This window comes from Rosa chinensis, chromosome 5 (genome assembly GCF_002994745.2).
Source record: "Rosa chinensis cultivar Old Blush chromosome 5, RchiOBHm-V2, whole genome shotgun sequence".
Taxonomy (NCBI): Eukaryota; Viridiplantae; Streptophyta; class Magnoliopsida; order Rosales; family Rosaceae; genus Rosa; species Rosa chinensis.
The window spans coordinates 3,345,429-3,364,711 of NC_037092.1; the positions used below are offsets into that span (position 1 = coordinate 3,345,429).

At 38.2% G+C, this 19,283-nt stretch overlaps 2 protein-coding genes across 5 annotated transcripts; one reads left to right on the plus strand and one right to left on the minus strand.

Annotated features, from left to right (window-relative positions):
* Window positions 1-256: 256 nt before the first annotated feature.
* Window positions 257-11,000, plus strand: LOC112202917. Its single transcript, XM_040519648.1, has 13 exons — window positions 257-1,514; window positions 3,176-3,516; window positions 3,688-3,898; window positions 3,991-4,228; window positions 4,323-4,473; window positions 4,551-4,841; window positions 7,203-8,451; window positions 8,580-8,711; window positions 9,081-9,280; window positions 9,471-9,681; window positions 9,806-10,043; window positions 10,139-10,289; window positions 10,379-11,000. The coding sequence occupies exons 1-13, from the start codon at window positions 257-259 to the stop codon at window positions 10,685-10,687; spliced, it is 4,980 nt and encodes a 1,659-aa protein (XP_040375582.1). The 3' UTR covers window positions 10,688-11,000.
* Window positions 11,001-11,576: 576 nt separating this feature from the next.
* LOC112166055 (G-type lectin S-receptor-like serine/threonine-protein kinase SD1-1) lies at window positions 11,577-18,977 on the minus strand. 4 transcript variants are annotated; one of them, XM_040506306.1, is made up of 7 exons: window positions 17,610-18,977; window positions 13,356-13,490; window positions 13,115-13,272; window positions 12,807-13,017; window positions 12,482-12,719; window positions 12,259-12,409; window positions 11,577-12,169 (listed from the first exon to the last, which is right to left on the minus strand). In XM_040506306.1, exons 1-7 carry the CDS (start codon window positions 18,886-18,888, stop codon window positions 11,864-11,866), a joined length of 2,478 nt encoding a protein of 825 aa, XP_040362240.1. In that variant the 5' UTR covers window positions 18,889-18,977; the 3' UTR covers window positions 11,577-11,863. The 4 variants fall into 4 exon arrangements, with proteins under 4 accessions (XP_040362240.1, XP_024158583.1, XP_024158580.1 ...); XM_024302815.2 differs by lacking the exon at window positions 17,610-18,977 and adding an exon at window positions 13,637-15,856; XM_024302812.2 differs by lacking the exons at window positions 11,577-12,169; window positions 12,259-12,409; window positions 12,482-12,719; ... (1 more) ...; window positions 13,115-13,272; window positions 13,356-13,490 and adding exons at window positions 15,733-16,160; window positions 16,249-16,399; window positions 16,482-16,719; ... (1 more) ...; window positions 17,102-17,259; window positions 17,342-17,476 and having other exon boundaries at window positions 17,610-18,972.
* Window positions 18,978-19,283: the final 306 nt, after the last annotated feature.

The following is a 19,283-nucleotide window of genomic DNA, read 5'->3' on the forward strand; positions in this document are numbered from 1 at the left end:
AAAACAATTCATAAACATTTAAGATAAAGATATACCAGGAAGAATAGTGGTCAGTATGCAGAAAGTTCAGGTCCTGAATTGCACAAAGAAATATTCTATTCTTGGTCCAATTTTGCTAGCAAGTTTGAAATGAAATGAAAGGACTAATGACATTGTTTATAGTTTATAAACCAACTTGATCACATGTTTAACATCTCATAAATTTAAGTGAAAGACAATTGATACAGAGTCTAGATCAACTTGTAAATTAGCCAAAATGTTGCCGAGTACTTTGCTTTTGTTCCTTCTCTTCCCATTTTGCAGATCCGTAGGCACCATAGGACCAAACCAGTATGTCAAGGATGGGGACACCATAGTATCTAAAGAAATAAAGTTTGAGTTAGGCTTCTTCAGCCCAGGAAACTCTAGTTACCGGTATGTTGGAATTTGGTATGCTAAAGTACCTCAAAAACCAGTGGTATGGGTGGCAAACAGAGAGAAGCCAATTACTGATTCTTCTGGTGTACTCAAAATAAACAGGAATGGAAGCCTGGTACTTTTTGCTGACAATAAGGAGAACTTGGTAATATGGTCAACAAAGATATCAGGCAAAACCAATAGTAGTGGTACTTCAGTTCAGCTTTTGGATACAGGAAACTTGGTTTTGGTCCAAGGTGAAAATAGTGACGATGTATTATGGCAAAGCTTTGATTATCCTACAGATACTATGCTTCCAGGAATGAAACTTGGGTTAAATCGGGAGGTCCAGCTGAACAGCTTCTTAACATCCTGGAAGTCACAAGATGACCCAGGAACTGGGGACTTTTCATATAGGCTAAACAGTACTGGCTCTCCAGAATTCTTTTTGTACAATGGTTCAACTCGGTATTGGCGAAGTGGTTCATGGCCATGGCGAAATATATCAGTCTCCACAAGTCACTCAAATCCTTTCATTTTTGTCAATAATCAAGTTGAGACATACATAATCGATTCTGCTCATAACACCTCTGAACTTTCAAGATATGTGGTGAACTATCATGGGACACTTCAGCGCCTAACGTGGAATGATATTGAGAGTCAATGGAAGGAAATATGGGCTGCTCCAAAGTACCCATGTGACCAATATGGAGAGTGTGGTGCCTTCAGTACATGTAGTCCTGACAATATTCAAGGTCTTAAGTGTACATGTTTGCCGGGCTATGAACCAAGGTCTTTTGAGGATTGGTATCAGGGAGATGGATCAGATGGTTGTGTGAGTAAGCAGCCACAAGTGTCGAAGTGTGAGAATGGAGGTTTCAAGGTGGTGCAAAATGTGAAGCTTCCAGATGCATCAATATCAGCTTGGATGGACACAAAAATGAGTGCCGCAGCGTGCAAACGTGCATGCTTGAGGAATTGTTCATGCCTTGCGTATTCAAGCCTAGAAATTGAAGGAGGAAGTGGTTGCTTGGCCTGGTATGGTGAATTGATGGACATTTTATTGTTTGCAGAGGAGGGAAGCGACTTCTATGTTCGAGTGGATTCATCTGAATTAGGTACATGTTTCCTATTCTAAGGCAGCAAACATGAGTTGTGACAAGAGCTTTTGTTTCCCTCAAGTGCAGTGTTTGCTTATTATTATTTTGGATTAATTTCAGTTTACCTACCTGAACTTTCACTCATTCTTCATGTTAGTCCCTGAACTTCTAATTTCATCAAGATTACCCCTGAACTCCCAATTTTAATCACCCGTGTCCAATTTTCAAAGCTCCGTCTAATTTGAACGTTAAATCTGACGTTGGGGCCCACTATAAAGGCTAAAATGGTCATTTTAAGACAAAAAAAAAATCATAACAAAAAAATATATCTTCTTCTTCCTTCAAACTTCTCTCTCACTCTGACGTCTTCTCTCTCATCTCTGACCTAATCTAACCTCTCCATTCCACAAATTCTCCACTTCCTCACCGAAAAACTCCAAACCCAAAATGGCGTGGCTGCTGACATCAGGTCGAAGCCCAGATCGAGTCTCCACTAACCCAGATACCCGTGATGGAGACCGGGCCATTTCTCCTTCCTTCGGCCACGAATCGGCGGCAGACTGGTGGCGTTAGCTTTGTCTTGACGTCACCGTCCTCTCTGTGTTCTCTATTTCTTCATACAATTTCCGGTGAGAGAGAATTGAAGCCCAAACATTTCTGGGTTCGCCGATGGGTTTTCCGATTCCGGTCAAATCGTGGCGGCTTACCGGTGTCGAAGCTTTCTCTCGTCCTTGACGACTTATCCGTGGCGTTCGTTGTCCAGATAACAAGTTTTGAGGGAGAATCGAAGAAGATAACTTTTCTAAGTTTCCCGGCGATTTGCCATGTTTTCCGGTGATGCTAGGCTTCAAACCCGGTATCAAACTTCATCTCCTTGTCGAGCTCTACAAGATGGTATAATCAATTTACAGTTTTGTTTAGGATTCAAGGAATTGCAATTTTGGGATATTCTGTTCTTTCGAGTTTCACTATTCATGGTGATTATCCGACTTTGCTTGGTTAATTTTCGATGACTTATGGATCACAGAACATGATTTTGGCTCTTAGATACTAGATTTGCAGAAATTTTTTTTTCTGTGTGTTTGAGCACTATGCTCTGATGAAATGTGGTGATTTTGAAGTTCTGTTGCCAATTTTCGAGCAATTATCTCTACTGTTGTTTAAATGGAGAATTTGTGGTGACAATAAGAATTGGGTGGAATTCCAGAATCTGGCCATCGAGAATTTGTGTTATGAAACTATGGTTGTTTGGATTGAGTCTACATGAGGCAGCGGACCATGAGGGAGTGGACTCCAAATTGAAGGTTGTGCAATTGTATATGCAGATGAGGATGTGCGGCTTGGACATGGTTGGTGAAACAAAGAAAATTGAAGAAATTTTTTTTTTTTTTTTTTCTGTTTTCTTCTCATTTAGGTTTGACAAGGGGTATTATAGAAATTTAACAATTCCATCTCTTGCCACGTCATCACTTAAAGTCCAAATTGGACGGAGCTTTGAAAATTAGACACGGCTGATGAAAATTGGGAGTTCAAGGGTAATCTTGATGAAATTAGAAGTTCAGGGACTAACATGAAGAATGAGTGAAAGTTCAGGTAGGTAAACTGAAATTAATCCTATTATTTTATGCCTTGATTAATATGTGAGGCGTTCCTCTTTTCTTTTTCACTCTCATTTGCAGCTGCCGGAAAATCAAGAGGTTTCCTCAGAAGAAAGGGAACACTTGCTATCCTAATTCTGCCAATATTAGTGGCACTGTATCTCATCATGTTTGCTTATCGGTGGCTTATGAAAAAGAGGAAGAGAACAGGTATGAGAGTTTCATCTCCCATGAGAAGAACATGGTGGAGACAATACTCTCACTTTAGTCATTACACCGAGTCTATGGAGGAGAATAAGCTAGAGGACACAACAAACCATCCCGATTTGCAACTTTTCCATCTGAGCACGATAATAGCTGCAACAGAAGACTTCTCTCTGGCTAACAAACTAGGAGAGGGTGGATTTGGCTCTGTTTTTAAGGTGAAGTCCCAATTTAAAATTCCAATAATTAAGGAGCTCTTAATTTCAAATCCATGCATTTTGAAGTACAAACAAATATAACTTCTAAATGAAGATTGTGAGTTAAGGAATTGAACTTTATGACCAAACAAATTGATAACGCAAATACTTTACGTTGGATTATTGATCCAGGGTCAGTTATCCAATCAACATATGATTGCTGTGAAAAGATTGTCCATGAGTTCAAGACAAGGCATTGAAGAATTCAAAACTGAAGTTATGCTCATCGCAAAACTTCAACACAGGAATCTGGTGAAACTATTAGGATGCTGTATAGAGAAAGAAGAAAAGATGTTAATCTATGAGTATTTGCCAAACAACAGCTTGGACTCTTTTCTTTTCGGTACATTTGGACAGATTTTTTTACTTTTTGTATTTTTATTTTTTATTGCCAGTTGTTTTATGTCAGTTATGAAAGTCAAAATCTTGATACAGATCAAACTAGAAGATCCATCTTGGATTGGAGAAAGCGGTTTGACATAGTCATTGGAGTTGCTCGTGGAATATTGTATCTTCATCAAGATTCAAGGTTGAGAATTATCCATAGGGATCTAAAAACCAGCAATGTTCTTCTAGATGCTGAAATGAAGCCAAAAGTTTCAGATTTTGGCATGGCCAGAATATTCAATGAGGATCAACAACAACATGAGACGAACAGAGTTGTTGGAACCTAGTAAGAATCACTTTTGCACACATATTTGGAATCAAATGCCATGTAATCACTTCTCATATTTTTATTTTATTTCTTGTCCTTTTGGTATGTGCAGTGGTTATATGTCACCGGAGTATGCAGTGTATGGGAAATTTTCAACAAAGTCAGATGTATTTAGTTTTGGGGTCATATTGTTGGAGATTGTAAGTGGCAAGAAAAACAATGCTTCTTATCAGGAGGATCATTCTCGCAATTTGATAGGTCATGTAAGTAAAAGAAATTTATGCTAACAGTGAAATTTTGTAATTTTTTTCTTATTTAGATGATGCTTTGAGCTGCACAGGTTTGGGATCTATGGACAGAACAGAGAGCCTTAGACATTGTGGATTCTTCACTAAAGTCATATCATATTGATGAAGTCCTGAGATGCATTCAAATTGCGCTCCTATGCCTGCAAAAAGATGCAGCGGATAGGCCAGCTATGTCAGAAGTTGTTCTAATGTTGAGTGGTGAAAGAGCTCTTGCATCCCCTCAACGGCCAGCATTCATCTTCAAATGCAATAATCCTGATCCATTGATAGAAGAAGGATCATATTCTACTAATTATCTGACAATGACTGAAACCGTAGGTCGATAGAGAGGCAGCTCTAAGTGGCTGCATATAGACTGCTTTTATGGGACTATGGTGAACATACATGCGCAGATCAAGAAAACTTTGGATGATCAATGTTCTTCTTCTCTTTCTTTTTCATTACTTTGCCGCCTAGGCTGGAGGAGACTTTGGTAGAACAACACTGCTTTCTTGAGGCAAGATGTTTATTTTTCATTTTTGCTCTCTGAATTACATTAAGATTTGAAATGCATGTAATACATTAGGAACTCATAGTCATTCTGATTACATACCAAACTTCTAGACCTGAAAACAATGTGTTAATTGTCATGAAATTCCTATATGATGAATTGTTAATATGAAGATTGTGAGGATTTTTTTGTTCAATAATGTATCGAACCTGTGCATCCAGTATCATTAAAGGAAAGTGATGGTTGGGGTGAGAAACTGTTGGTCTAAGTCAGGCTTCGATGTATATTTCTATCTCTTTCTTCAATAGTTCTGCTATTTTATTAATATTAAGGTTTGATTATTCAAGTTAGATAATGCAGATAATTCTTTTCGATCAGGAGGACTATGCATTCTAAACACAATGTTTATTATATGGTCTTCTTTAATCTTGCCACATCTTTTGCATTGCAATGTCCGCTTATAAATAGGATTCACTAAAGTATTCCTATAAACATTCAGCCAGAAAGAAAAAGATAAGTTACCAGGAAGCTGTTTATAGCATACACGTACGTAGCTCAGTCCATGTTTAAACAAACACGTAGTTTTTAGTCCAATCTTTCCTTGCAACTTTGAAATAAAACGAAAGGATTAGCTAATTAACCAAATTGATTATAATTTATAGACCAACCTCAAGGGGTTTACTATTTCTATAAAATTGAATCAAATGACCACTGAATCACTGGCAAGTTAGCCAAAATGTTGCTGAAGAGTTTGCTTTGCCATATAATAAAGCTTTCACTTTTACCATCCTGGGTCAGAACTAGGTTTCCTGTGTCCAAAAGTAACGCATATAAGGTGTTTCTGTTTATGCCTGATTGAGACATATTTTCAGACCATATAGAAATGTGTGAGCATAAATTACTAGTTTTCCATACCTGTTTATTGTGAGCACACCTGATGTATCATTGAGGGGGTTGTTTCTGTTTGCCACCCACACCACTGTTTGGTCAGATATCTTAGACATGGAATACCAAGTTCCAAAATAGCTGTAGCTAGAGTTTCTGGGGCTGAAGAAAGTCGTTGCCTCTGGACACTAAAAGGTTACCATCTTTTACTTGTTCTTCGTTTCATGTTATGGTGTCTTTCGAAGTGCACAATTGAAAAGGGAGGATGAGAAACAGAGCTTTCAGTAACATTTTCTGGGGATTTGCAGGTATGAAAAACTCAAATGTAGTTTAAATTTTTTTTTATGTGCATTGGTGTGTACACATCGATATTATTTGAAGTTGACAGTTTTGTTTATGGTGAGGCAGGTCTGGTAATTTTGTCTTGTAATGTAGACTTTGATTACTGTTGTATTGAACAAATAATGAGGAAATGATTATTGAAAGGCCAACGTGAGCAGAAAGACGAAGTTTTGGCTTAACTACGAATCCCTTGACTTAGCACAACATAATCAATGGGAACCACCCCCTCAAAAAAAAAAAAAAAAAAAAATCAATGGGAAACAGAAGGAAGGCCAAGTCAGCAAAAGCCTTATCTTTCTTCTATAATTGGTTGGCCTTTGACTTTGTGTAACTTTGTATATTGGGGGATGATCATCATGATGATGTAAATTAAAGATTAACAATGTCTTTGTTGAATGTTTCTGGGGGATGATCATCATGATGATGTAAAGTAAAGACTAACAGTTTCTTGTTGAATGTTTCTGATATTTTCTAGTGGCTTTGAAGAAATTTTTTAAGTTTGTACATGTTATGCAGATGGGCCTATCAGAGGGTTATCTGCACTCTAAACCCACCTTTTTTAATTTTGTGTGTGAAATGGTCTCTATAGTCTCTCCACACTTGCGTGGAAAACATGACGAAAAAATGGAAACTAAAAGGTTTGGATGTACATTTATACATATACTATTTTTTTACTTCAATAATTCTGATATTTTATTGCGGTTGGAGAATTTTTCGAGTTTGTATAATGCAGATAACTCTATCAGATGGGTTATCGTTCTGTACTCTAAAATACTAAACCCCATCTTTTATTATATGATCCATCCTCTTTAGTGTCTCCACATTTTTCGTATAATTCTTCATTTTGTCAGACTTTCAAAGCAATTTCCCACTGGCAAGAATAGAAAGACATAGCCAATTACCTATAAGTCTGTGTCTGTTCTTGAAAAACAGCTGATACAGAGTCTAGCTTGGACTTGGAAGTTAGCCGAAAATGTTTTTGAATACTTTTCTTCTGTTCCTTCTCTTCCCTTTTTGCATTTCCATAGACACCATAGGACCAAACCAGTATGTAAACGATGGTAAGACCATAGTGTCTAAAGAAATGAAGTTTGAGCTAGGCTTCTTTAGCCCTGGCAACTCTAGTTATCGGTATGTTGGAATTCGGTATGCTAAAATACCTGAAAAACCAGTGATATGGGTGGCAAACAGGGACAATCCGATTAATGATTCATCTGGTGTCCTCACAAACAGGTATGGAAACTTGGTTCTTTATGCTTATAAGGAAAACTTAACTATTTGGTCCACAAAGGTGTCAGACCAAACTACTACTAGTACTTCAGCTCAAATTTTAGATACAGGAAACTTGATTTTGGTCCAGAGTAACAGTGAAGACTTTTTATGGCAAAGCTTTGATTATCCAACGGATACTATGATTCCAGGAATGAAACTTGGGTTGAATCGTGAGACAGGTCTGGATAGCTTCATAACATCGTGGAGGTCAGAAGATGACCCTGGAACTGGAGATTATTCATATAGGCTCAACCTGACTGGCTCCCCACAATTCATTCTGTATAATGGTTCAACTAGGCATTTTCGAACTGCTATGTGGCCATGGAGCCCATCACCGAGTACAACACCTTATGCATATGACTACACTTTTGTCAATAATCAAGATGTGACATATTTGATTGATTCTTCTAATAAATCCTCTGAAATTTCAAGACTTGTGGTTAACTATTATGGCACACTTCAGCACCTAACATGGAATGATGTTGAGGGTCAATGGAAGGAAAAGTGGGCTGCACCAAAGTTCAGGTGTGACCCATACGGACATTGTGGCGCCTTTAGTGGATGTAGTCTTGACAATGTTCAATCTGAGTGTTCTTGTTTGCCAGGGTATCAACCAAGTTCTTCAGAGAATTGGTCTGAGAAAATTTGGTCAGATGGGTGTGTGAGTAAGCAGGTAGAAGTACCTAATAAGTGTGGAAAAAGTTTCGTGAGGGTGGAACATGTGAAGCTTCCAGATGCATCAATATCAGCTTTGCTGGACACAAATATGGGTGAAAGTGAGTGCAAGAAGGCATGCCAGAATAATTGTTCATGCGTCGCATATTCAAGTCTAGAAATTGATGGAGGTGGTGGTTGCATGGCATGGTATGGGGAATTGGTGGACACTTTAATACTGGCAGAGCAGGGACGAGATTTCTATGTTCGAGCAGATGCAACTGAGTCAGGTACTACTCGAATGAAATTATGATTTAGCTAGGCACCACTTTACTGGAATTTGTTGGTTTACATGTAAATACTCCTTGTCATGGTGATATCCTTTTTTTTCCTCTTTCTTTTTTGCTTTCACTTGCAGCTGAGAATGACAGAAAATCAAGAGGTTTCCTCAGAAGGAGGGGAATGCTTGCTGTTCTAATTATACCTGTTCTGCTGGCACTTTCTCTGATCATGTTGGCCTATTGCTGGTTTATCAAGAGGAAGACTGAAGGTATTAGTGTTTCAACTCCAATGAATTGTCTCTGTTATTACTATGTTGCAAAGGTGAAATTGGGTTCACATCCAAAACCAATTGGCAATGGATGGAGTGGCCCAAACCCTTATAAACTCATAGGCGGTCCCATTTTTCCTATGTGGGATGTATATATTCTCAACACGCCCCCGCATGTGTGGCGAATTTTCAAGCCATACACGTGGACAACTTTTGGGTGATGTGTAGCCGTTAGGCATGCACACGTGGGTAACCCGCTCCCATTTTTCCCATGTGGGATGTATATATTCTCAACAGAAACCACATTTTATATTCCATGATTTGGTTGATTCCTATCAAGTTATCAATTTTTTTTGTTTGTCAATGTAGCCGGTAGATTGAGAAGAACATGGGGTAGACAATACTCTCATTTTAGTACTTACAATGAGTCTATGGTGGAGAATAAAGTAGGGCAAACTAGTAGACACCCAGATTTGCAACTTTTCCATCTCAGCACAATAATAGCTGCAACAAATGACTTCTCTCTGGCTAATAAACTCGGAGAAGGTGGTTTTGGCTCTGTTTATAAGGTGCATTCCCAACTTTTTTTTTTTTGAAAGGGTGCATTCCCAACTTTAGACCTGTATTGTTTGAAGTAATTCAAGTCCACGCAATTTGCAAATGGAAATTTCCAATTTGAAAATAAAAAATGTAAGCTAAAGGAATTGAACTTTATGACTGAAAATTATGTGATTTCTTTGCGTTGGATGATTATTTCAGGGCCAGTTATCCAACCAACAGAAGATTGCTGTGAAAAGATTGTCCAAGAGTTCAATACAAGGGGTTGAAGAATTTAAAAACGAAGTTACACTCATTGCAAAACTTCAACACAGGAATCTTGTGAAGCTATTAGGTTGTTGTATAGAGGAAGAAGAGAAGTTGTTAATCTATGAATACTTGCCAAACAAAAGTTTGGACTTCTTTCTTTTTGGTATGTCATTATTGGCCGGATTTCATTTGGTTTAGTTTATTTTGTGTCAGTTATGAACTTATGACCTTGTTATATTTGAAACTTCCTAGCTAAGAGTATATTATCACCGTACATGTTGACGTAGATCAAAGTCAAAGGTCGGCCTTGGATTGGAGAAACCGATTTGGCATAATTACTGGAGTTGCTCGTGGAATTTTGTATCTCCACGAAGACTCAAGGTTGAGAATTGTCCACAGGGATCTGAAACCCAGCAATGTCCTGCTTGATGCTGACATGAAGCCGAAAATTTCGGATTTCGGCTTGGCCAGAATATTTGATGGGGACCAACTGCAGGATGAGACAAAAAAAATTGTAGGGACATAGTAAGTAACCAAGTATCACACTTGCACTCAGAATATGGAATGAAATGTTATATGATCACCTCTCAATTGTTTATCATTACTTTTCGCCTGTGCAGTGGTTATATGTCACCAGAGTATGCAGCATATGGAAAATTTTCAACAAAATCAGATGTGTTTAGCTTTGGGGTCATACTGTTGGAGATTATATGTGGCAAGAAAAACAATGCTTCTTATCAGGACGATCATTCCCTCAATTTGATAGGACATGTAAGTAAAAGACATGTATATATGATAACAATCTACCCCCTAGTTTGTACTTATTAATTTCGTTTTAGATGATGCTGTGAACTATGCAGGTATGGGACCTATGGAGAGAACAGTGTGTCCTAGACGTTGTAGATTTCCTACTGGAGTCATATAACATTGATGAAGTCCTGAGATGCCTTCAAATTGGGCTTTTATGCCTGCAAGAAGATACAACAGATAGGCCAACTATGTCCGAAGTTGTCCTAATGTTGAGTGGTGAAAGAGCTCTTGCATCCCCTCAAAGACCGGCATTCATCTTCAAAAACACTTGCAATTGCCACAATAGTTCCGGCTTATCAATAACAGGAGGATCTTATTCTGCTAATGATCTGACAGTCACTAAAGTCGTAGGACGATGAAGATTCAGTCTCTCAGTGGCTGCATATGTTTCTTTAATGGGACTCGGGTGAACAAAGCTGTAGGTCAAGAAAATGGAAGTGTTTTGTGGTTTATGATGGATTTTTTGTTTTGCATTCCTCTGTTTTCTTCGACCGTGCAAGTGTTTCTAATCCAGGCTGAAGGAGACTTAGGAGGACTGTTTTCTTTTGCATTTTCGCTCTCTAAATTACCTTGCATTCATAGTGTAATACTCTGTAAATTTGTGACACAGACTATATAATTAGTTACAATTAGTTAATTTATGTAAGCCTAGGAAAATTAAAGGAGTTAAGATTAAGCTTTTGAGATTAGTCTTTTTATCTCAGTAATTATTAAGCATGCGTAGGACAAATTTTTCTGAAATTTTGATGAGTGATGATGTCCAATTTGAGGACTTACTTACGTATTAAAGTTTGTATCGAGAGACTACGATGAAATTTTTTAGCTGCTTAAGCTATTTATTATGTTTTTTTTTTTTTTTTAATTTGAGAAATAAGAAAATTTATTTGGAATAAAGAAAATTGGCTGAATCTGGATCGTTGTCTACCACAGCTTCATCTTGGCCATTGAAATATAGGTCTATATAAGTTCAGCCCCTGAAGGGGGAATTCTCTCGCTGTATCTAGAACTCTCTCTCTCTCTTCTCTCGGAGGTCTCCTCCTAAGGATTTACTGTTTGATGATGTGATCCTACCACTCTGTTTATGAGATCACCGATTACGATGAAAGCGAATCAGTCGGGTGGGTCTGGTCGTTTCAAATGTTTCTTGTACTTTTCAATTGACTCAGGTATCTTATTTAACCTAGACAACAAGGTCTATATGATGATGTGGTTTAATTTCATTTTGATATATTGGTTGAACGAATATGGTTTTTAGGGGAAATATCCCAATTCACCCTCAATCCGGATTCGTTTCGATTAATCCGGGTTGGGATGTTACACATAGATTATTGTGATTTGAAATACATCAGTTGTACATCAGAAACTCAAAATCTGTGTGATTACATACAGAACTTCTGTATCACCAAGGATGTGTTACATTCAATGAATTTCCTATATGATGAACTGTACAAAAAGAAAGACTGAAGATTTATTTATCTTCAGCATTTGTACATTTAAATTCCTCTATGATTGTGTCATACAATTGAATGATTCATTTACCGTCCAGCTAGAATTGTGACTGTTACATCATTAGCGGTATGAAGTTTCTTTCCGCTTGATGATGTATCCCCCATGGGAAGAAGTTCAGTAATAAAACCAGGTTCTTTCGGTTGGGGCATCAAATAATTCTCATTAGACAACATCAATAAAACAGTTGACATAGTTGGTCTATCATCCATCCGTTGCTGCACACACAAAAGTGCTACTTGAATACATCTTATCACTTCATTGACAGAAGAAGATTTCTCTATCTGGGCATCCAGCAGTTGCAATGGATTTCCTTCATTCCACAGATTCCATGCCTGAAAAAAAGTTGAAGCCAACATCATGAAAATTGAGCTAGTGTCAGAAGAGCGAGTACATATCATGTTTCATTTGAATGTGCACTTACATGTCCTAAAAGATTGAGGTCATGTTCAGGGTGATGAAATCCTGAATTCTTTCTGCCACTTATTATCTCCAAGACCAGCACACCGAAGCTGAATACATCTGATTTCACAGAGAAGTGTCCACTCATAGCATATTCTGGAGACATATAACCACTGTGTGCCAAGCCAAGAATTCGTTAAATCGTAGCAATGTAAAATTGAAATATATACTCTTTGAACACTTACTATGTTCCGATCACTCTCCTGGTCATTTGTTCAGTCTGTTCTCCCCCAAAAATTCTTGCTGTTCCAAAGTCAGAAATCTTCGACTTCATCTCACTGTCTAGTAAAATGTTGCTTGCTTTGAGATCTCTATGGATAATTCTCAGCCTGGAGTCTTGATGAAGATAAAGTAGTCCTCTCGCAATTCCCATAACAATGTCAAAACGTTTCCTCCAAGTCAATACTTCTTTTCTTGTTCTATCTGAGAAATTTATTGTGCAGAAAGGTCAATGCAAATTTATAATGGATAACCAAATATATGAGGACACAGGGCTGCAGATATACAAACCAAATAGAAATTGGTCCAAGCTCTTGTTGGGAAGGTACTCGTAAATAAGCATTTTTTCTTCTCTTTGTATACAGCATCCCAGGAGCTTCACAAGATTCCGGTGTTGAAGCTTTGCAATCAAGACAACCTCATTCTTGAATTCTCGGAGGCCCTGTCCAGAATGCACCGACAGTCTCTTCACTGCAATTTCTTGCCCAGAAGGTAATACACCCTACAGTGTATCATAATGGATTTAGCAACTTAGTCATTCAAGAAGCCATTTTACATATGGTTCTTATGATAAGTCCATAACATTAATAAAGAACTACCTTATATACAGTACCAAAGCCACCCTCTCCAATTTTATTTGCTATGGAGAATTTGTCAGTAGCAGCTGAAATAGAATCAAAATCCAAAATAGGTAACTCGAGGTCCTCTTCCTGCATTTCTTCTCTGTGTACTTGATACGGAACTTCTCTCCTTTCAGCTGGTTTATTGAAAATTAATCAGTAGGAGAAGATAAAAAATGAAGTGAAATAATCACTAAAGGGATTTCATAAACTGTAATACCTCTCCTCTTCGTCTTCCTAATCCGATTAATGATGCAGACAACAACACCAAAAATAAGCATCCCACTAAGTGATGAAAGGACAATGGTGACAGCCACTTTCACTCGCTTTTTCTTCTTAGCATCAGCAATAGACTCTAAGCAACCAATAAACTGAAACATTAGTCACTATGCTTTGTAATTAACTAATTATCAGTATATTTCATGCACATATACACAGTCTTAACTTGCACAAACTAAAGCAACTTAATATGAAGGGTGAAGCAAGACAATACATACGTACCTAGTTCTTTTCTTGCCATTCGAATATAAATCTCTTCTCCGCCATCAGGATAGTTTCTCATATCAACCAATTCATCAAACCACATAACACAGTCTCCCCCTCTTGCATGAATATCAATCCTAGTATAAGCCATACAAGAACAGTTCTTCAAACACTCTGCCTCACATTCCTTGAGGCTCAAACTCCTGTTTGCAAACAGGAACGAATTATCTGGCAACTTCAATCCCTCGTACCTAACAAAGCCATCTCCATTCTTACAATCCAAGTCCCAATTTCGCACACAGCCTCCGGTCCAAGTGAGCCGCTGCCATTCCTGTGGTGATTTGGGAGCAAATCCTTTCAAACACATGCAACTAGGACCCTTGGAGTCACAACTACCATAAGGACCACAGATTCCATACCCATCACAAGTGTTTTGTTGAAGTGTCACCACACCACCCCATTGATTGTCGCTTGCTCTCCAAGTAAAATATACAACCGAGCCATCTTGATTCATCACAAACCTTGATAAAGTAGATTTGTCTATAAGTTCAAATGTGTAATAGACCTCTTCACTGCTTATATTGAAAATTGGAGTGAAAACCGGATTGGACTTGAGCTCATTGCTACCACTGAATCTGACTCCATCCCAAGGCCCCCATCTATATAGCATCGCAGACCTTTTCCTAACCACCAACTGAGGTGCTTGAGCAGGCCTGTCCACACTGAAAGTAAATTCTCCGGCAGAGGGGTCACTGGAGGACAACCATGACGTCATATTCCGGTTTAAACCTGTGACCAAATTCCAGCCAAGCTTCATTTCAGGCAACAAAGTGTCTGTTATGTCATCAAAACTCTGCCAAATCACATACCCCTCTGCATCTGCACCACTTTCATCTCTCAAGATCAGATTGCCATTGTCCAAGAGTTGCAATATGGGACTATTTAAGACCACAGAGACATTCACAGACCACACAATCAGAGACTCATTAGTGGAAATCGAAAACCCCGAAGAGCCTAGAGATAAACTTGCTGAAGAAGAACCAGGAATAATAGGGTTGTTTCTGTTGGCCACCCAAACCACAGTTTGAGGGAGAATATTCTTGTACCAAATACCCAAGAAACTGTTTTTTGAGCTTCCGGGGGTGAAGAACCCAAGCTCAAAGCTTTGGCTTGAAGACACCAAAGTCCGGCCATTTGTAAAAATCTGATTTGGCCTCAAAGTATCTTCTGCAATTGAAATTAGTGACTTTGAAGATAGCAAAATGTAACAGAAAGCTAGCAAAAGAGGGTAGCCCATTTTGTCTTAAAATCTCCAATGGTATGAAAATAGAAGCAACTGTCTGTATAAGATTAGTTGATTACTAGTACAATACAATTCAATAACGATTTTGATTAGTATTTCTGGTTTTTATGTGGACAAAGTCAGACTGAACTAATGCGCGTACTCTACCAAGTCAAAGGGTTTACATAATCATGTGAATATGATTTAGATTTGATCGACTAAATAAGAATAAACAATATTAGAGAGGAATTTTGCCTCTTTTAGTACAAAACTTCTTATTTATTAAATGATTTAAATCGAAACTTGAAAGAATAATAAATTTTTCAGCATCTATCTGTTGAACTTTCATTTTCTTCTGGATATGATAAAGGATGGTCGCTTCAGGAACCAAGGCTATTTGTCATCCACAATGGACCAGAAGACTTCTTCTGTCTTTGAGGTAATGTTGACAATTAAAAGTTGCAAATATAATGTCAGAAGTTTCAACTCTTGGGGGTGATATATATAGTAGTGACCAAGAACTAATATAAATTTCATTTTTTCACAACTAAAATCAGATTGTAAAATGAAACAAGGATTTCTCTTCTATGTTGCCTTGTAGACGATCCGTTTATACACAAGAAAATTGTCATCTTTTGTGTGATATACAGATATACAGGGTGTGCTAGTTGATGAAGAGGAGGAGACTTGGGAGAAGGATTGTTTTCTTTTGCTTTTGGCTCTCTAAGTGAACTTGTATTTATAGATTATTGTGATTTGAAATACAACTGTTGTAGATTAGGAACTCAAAATCTGTGTGACTACATGCAAAACTTCTATACCACCAAGGATGTGTTGCATTCAATGAATTTCCTATATGATGAACTGTACAAGAAGAAAAACTGAAGATCCATTTAACTTCATCATTGTACATTAAAATTCTCTGTGATTCTGTCTTTCACTTGGATGATGCATTTACCGTCCATCTTGAATTGTGACAGTTAAATCATTAGCAGTATGAAGATACTTTCCACTTGATGATGTATCTCCCATGGGAAGAAGTTCAGTAATAAAACCAGGTTCTTTCGGTTGAGGCATCAAATAATTCTCATTAGACAACATTAATAAAACAGTTGTCATAGTCGGTCTATCATCCATCCGTTGCTGCACACACAGAAGGGCTACTTGAATACATCTTGTCACTTCATTGACAGAAGAAGATTTCTCTATATGGGCGTCCAGCAGTTGCAATGGATTTCCTTCATTCCACAGATTCCATGCCTGAAAAAAATTGAAGCCAACATCACGAAAAGTGAGCTAGTGTCAGAAGAGTGAATACATATCAAGTTTCATTTGCATGTGCACTCACATGTCCTAGAAGATTGAGGTCATGCTCAGGGTGATGAAATCCTGAATTCTTTCTGCCACTTATTATCTCCAAGACCAACACACCGAAGCTGAATACATCTGATTTCACAGAGAAGTGTCCACTCATAGCATATTCCGGAGACATATAACCACTGTGCACCAAGCCAAGAATTTATTCAGCTTCGTAAAATTATAGAAATGTAAAATCGAATTATATACTCTTTGAACACTTACTATGTTCCAATCACTCTCCTGGTCATTTGTTCTGTTTGTTCTCCCCCAAAAATTCTTGCTGTTCCAAAGTCAGAAATCTTCGACTTCATCTCACTGTCTAGTAAAATGTTGCTTGCTTTGAGATCTCTATGGATAATTCTCAGCCTGGAGTCTTGATGAAGATACAGTAGTCCTCGCGCAATTCCCATAACAATGTCAAAACGTTTCCTCCAAGTCAATACTTCTTTTCGTCTTCTATCTGAGAAATTAATTTTGCAGAAAGATCAATGCAAATTTATAATGGGTAACCAAATGATGAGGACACAGGGCTGCAGATATACAAACCAAATAGGAATCGGTCCAAGCTCTTGTTGGGAAGGTACTCGTAAATTAGCATTTTTTCTTCTCTTTCAATACAGCATCCCAAGAGCTTCACAAGATTCCGGTGTTGAAGCTTTGCAATCAAGACAACCTCATTCTTGAATTCTTGGAGGCCCTGTCCAGAATGCACTGACAGTCTCTTCACTGCAATTTCTTGCCCAGAAGGTAATACACCCTACAAAGTATCGTATTGGATTAAGCAACTTAGTCATTCAAGGAGCCTTGTAGCCATATATATTTTAAGATAAATAGAGAACTACCTTGTATACACTACCAAAGCCACCCTCTCCAATTTTATTTGCTATAGAGAACTCCTCAGTAGCAGTCGAAATAGTATCAAAATCCCAGATAGGTAACTCGAGGTCCTCTTCCTGCATTTCTTCCCTGTGTACTTGATATGGATTTTCTCTGCTTTCAGCTGGTTTATTGAAAATTACTCAGTAGGAGAAGAATGAAAAAATGAAGTGCAGTAATTTAAGGAATTTCATAAACTTTAATACCTCTCCTCTTTGTCTTCCTATTCCGATTAATGATGCAGACAACAACACCAAAAATAAGCATCCCACTGAGTGATGACATGACAATGGTGACAACCACTTTCACTCGCTTTTTCTTCTTAGCATCAGCAATGGACTCTATGCAACCAATAAACTGAAAAATTAGTCACTAATCACTATGCTTTGTAATTATCAGTATATTTCATGCACATACAACTTGCATAAACAAAAGCAATTTGATATGAAGGGTGTAGCAACAGCTCACATATACCTAGTTCTTTTCTTGCCATTCGAATATAAATCTCGTCCCCTTCATCCGGATAGTTTCTCATATCAACCAATTCATCAAACCACATAACACAGTCTCCCCCTCTTGCAAGAACATCAATCCTAGTATAAGCCATACAAGAACAGTTCTTCAAACACTCTGCCTCACATTCCTTGAGGCTCAAACTCCTGTTTGCAAACAGGAATGAGTTATCCGGCAACTTCAATCCCTTGTATCTAACAAATCCATCTGCATTCTTACAATCCAAGTCCCATCTTCTCACACAGCCTCCAGTCCAAGTGAGTATCTGCCATTCCTGTGGTGACTTGGGAGCAAATCCTTTCAAACACTCGCAACTAGGACCTTTGGAGTCACAACTTCCATAAGGACCACAAATCCCATACCCATCACAACTGCTCTGTTTAAGTGTCACCACCCCACCCCACTGATTGTTACTTGCTCTCCAAGTAAAATATTCAGCCGAGCCATCTTGGTTCATCACAAACCTTGTTAAAGTAGATTTGTCTATATCTTGAAATGTGTAATAGACCTCTTCACTGCTTATATTGAAAATTGGAGTCCATACCGGATTGGGCTGAAGCTCCTCGCTACCACTGAATCTGACTCCATCCCAAGGCCCCCATCTATTTAGCTTCTCAGACCCTTTCCTAACCACCAACTGAGGTGCTTGATCAGGCCGGTCCACACTGAAAGTAAATTCTCCGGTAGAGGGGTCACTGGAGGACACCCATGATGTCATATTCCGGTTTAAACCTGTGACCAAATTCCAGCCAAGCTTCATTTCCGGCAACAAAGTATCTGTTATGTAATCAAAACTCTGCCAAATCACATACCCCTCTGCATCTGCAGCGCTTTCATCTCTCAAGATCAGATTGCCATTGTCCAAGAGCTGCAATATGGGACTATTTAAGACCACAGAGACATTCACAGACCACACAATCAAAGACTCATTAGTGGAAATCGAAAACCCCGAAGGGCCTAGAGATAAACTTGCTGGAGAAGAACCAGGAATAATAGGGTTGTTTCTGTTGGCCACCCAAACCACAGTGAGAGGGAGAATATTCTTGTACCAAACACCCAAGAAGCTATTTTTTGAGGTTCCTGGGTTGAAGAACCCAAGCTCAAACCTTTGGCCTGAAGATACCAATGTCTGACCAGTTGTAAAGACCTGGTTTGCCCTCAAAGTATCTATTGCAATTGAAATTAGTGAGTTTGAAGACAGCAAAATGTAACAGAAAGCTAGCAATAGAGGGTAGCCCATTTTGGCTTCAAATCTTCAATGGCATGAAAATAGAAGCAAGTGTCTGTATAAGATTAGTTGGTTACCAGTACAATACAATTCAATAAAGATTTTGGTTAGAATTTCTGGATTCTGGTTTTTATGTGGACAAAGTCCAATGACTAATGCGTGTACTCCACCAAGTCAAAGGGTTTACATAATATATGATTCGTTGAAGTGAACATGATTTAGATTTGATAAATTAGTAATAATAAACAATATTAGAGAGGGCATTTCCCATGTTGATACTAAACTTTCTTACTAATTAAATCTAAACTTGAATGAATAATAAATTGCGCAGCACCTATCTTCTGGATATGATAAAAGACGGTCGCTTCATGGAACTAAGGCTATTTGTCAAAAGTCTTCTTCTGTCT

Bases quoted from the DNA above. Each gene is read 5' to 3' on its own strand.
- LOC112166055 (XM_040506306.1), bottom strand. From the start codon at position 18,888: ATGGGCTACCCTCTATTGCTAGCTTTCTGTTACATTTTGCTGTCTTCA. The intron at 13,018-13,114 runs GTAGTTCTTTAT...GATACACTGTAG, and splicing joins GCTTTGGTACTGTATATAAG to GGTGTATTACCTTCTGGGCA. The intron at 12,720-12,806 runs GTTTGTATATCT...TAAATTTCTCAG, and splicing joins CTTGGACCAATTTCTATTTG to ATAGAACAAGAAAAGAAGTA.
- LOC112202917 (XM_040519648.1), top strand. From the start codon at position 257: ATGTTGCCGAGTACTTTGCTTTTGTTCCTTCTCTTCCCATTTTGCAGA. The intron at 1,515-3,175 runs GTACATGTTTCC...TCTCATTTGCAG, and splicing joins AGTGGATTCATCTGAATTAG to CTGCCGGAAAATCAAGAGGT. The intron at 8,452-8,579 runs GTACTACTCGAA...TTTCACTTGCAG, and splicing joins AGCAGATGCAACTGAGTCAG to CTGAGAATGACAGAAAATCA.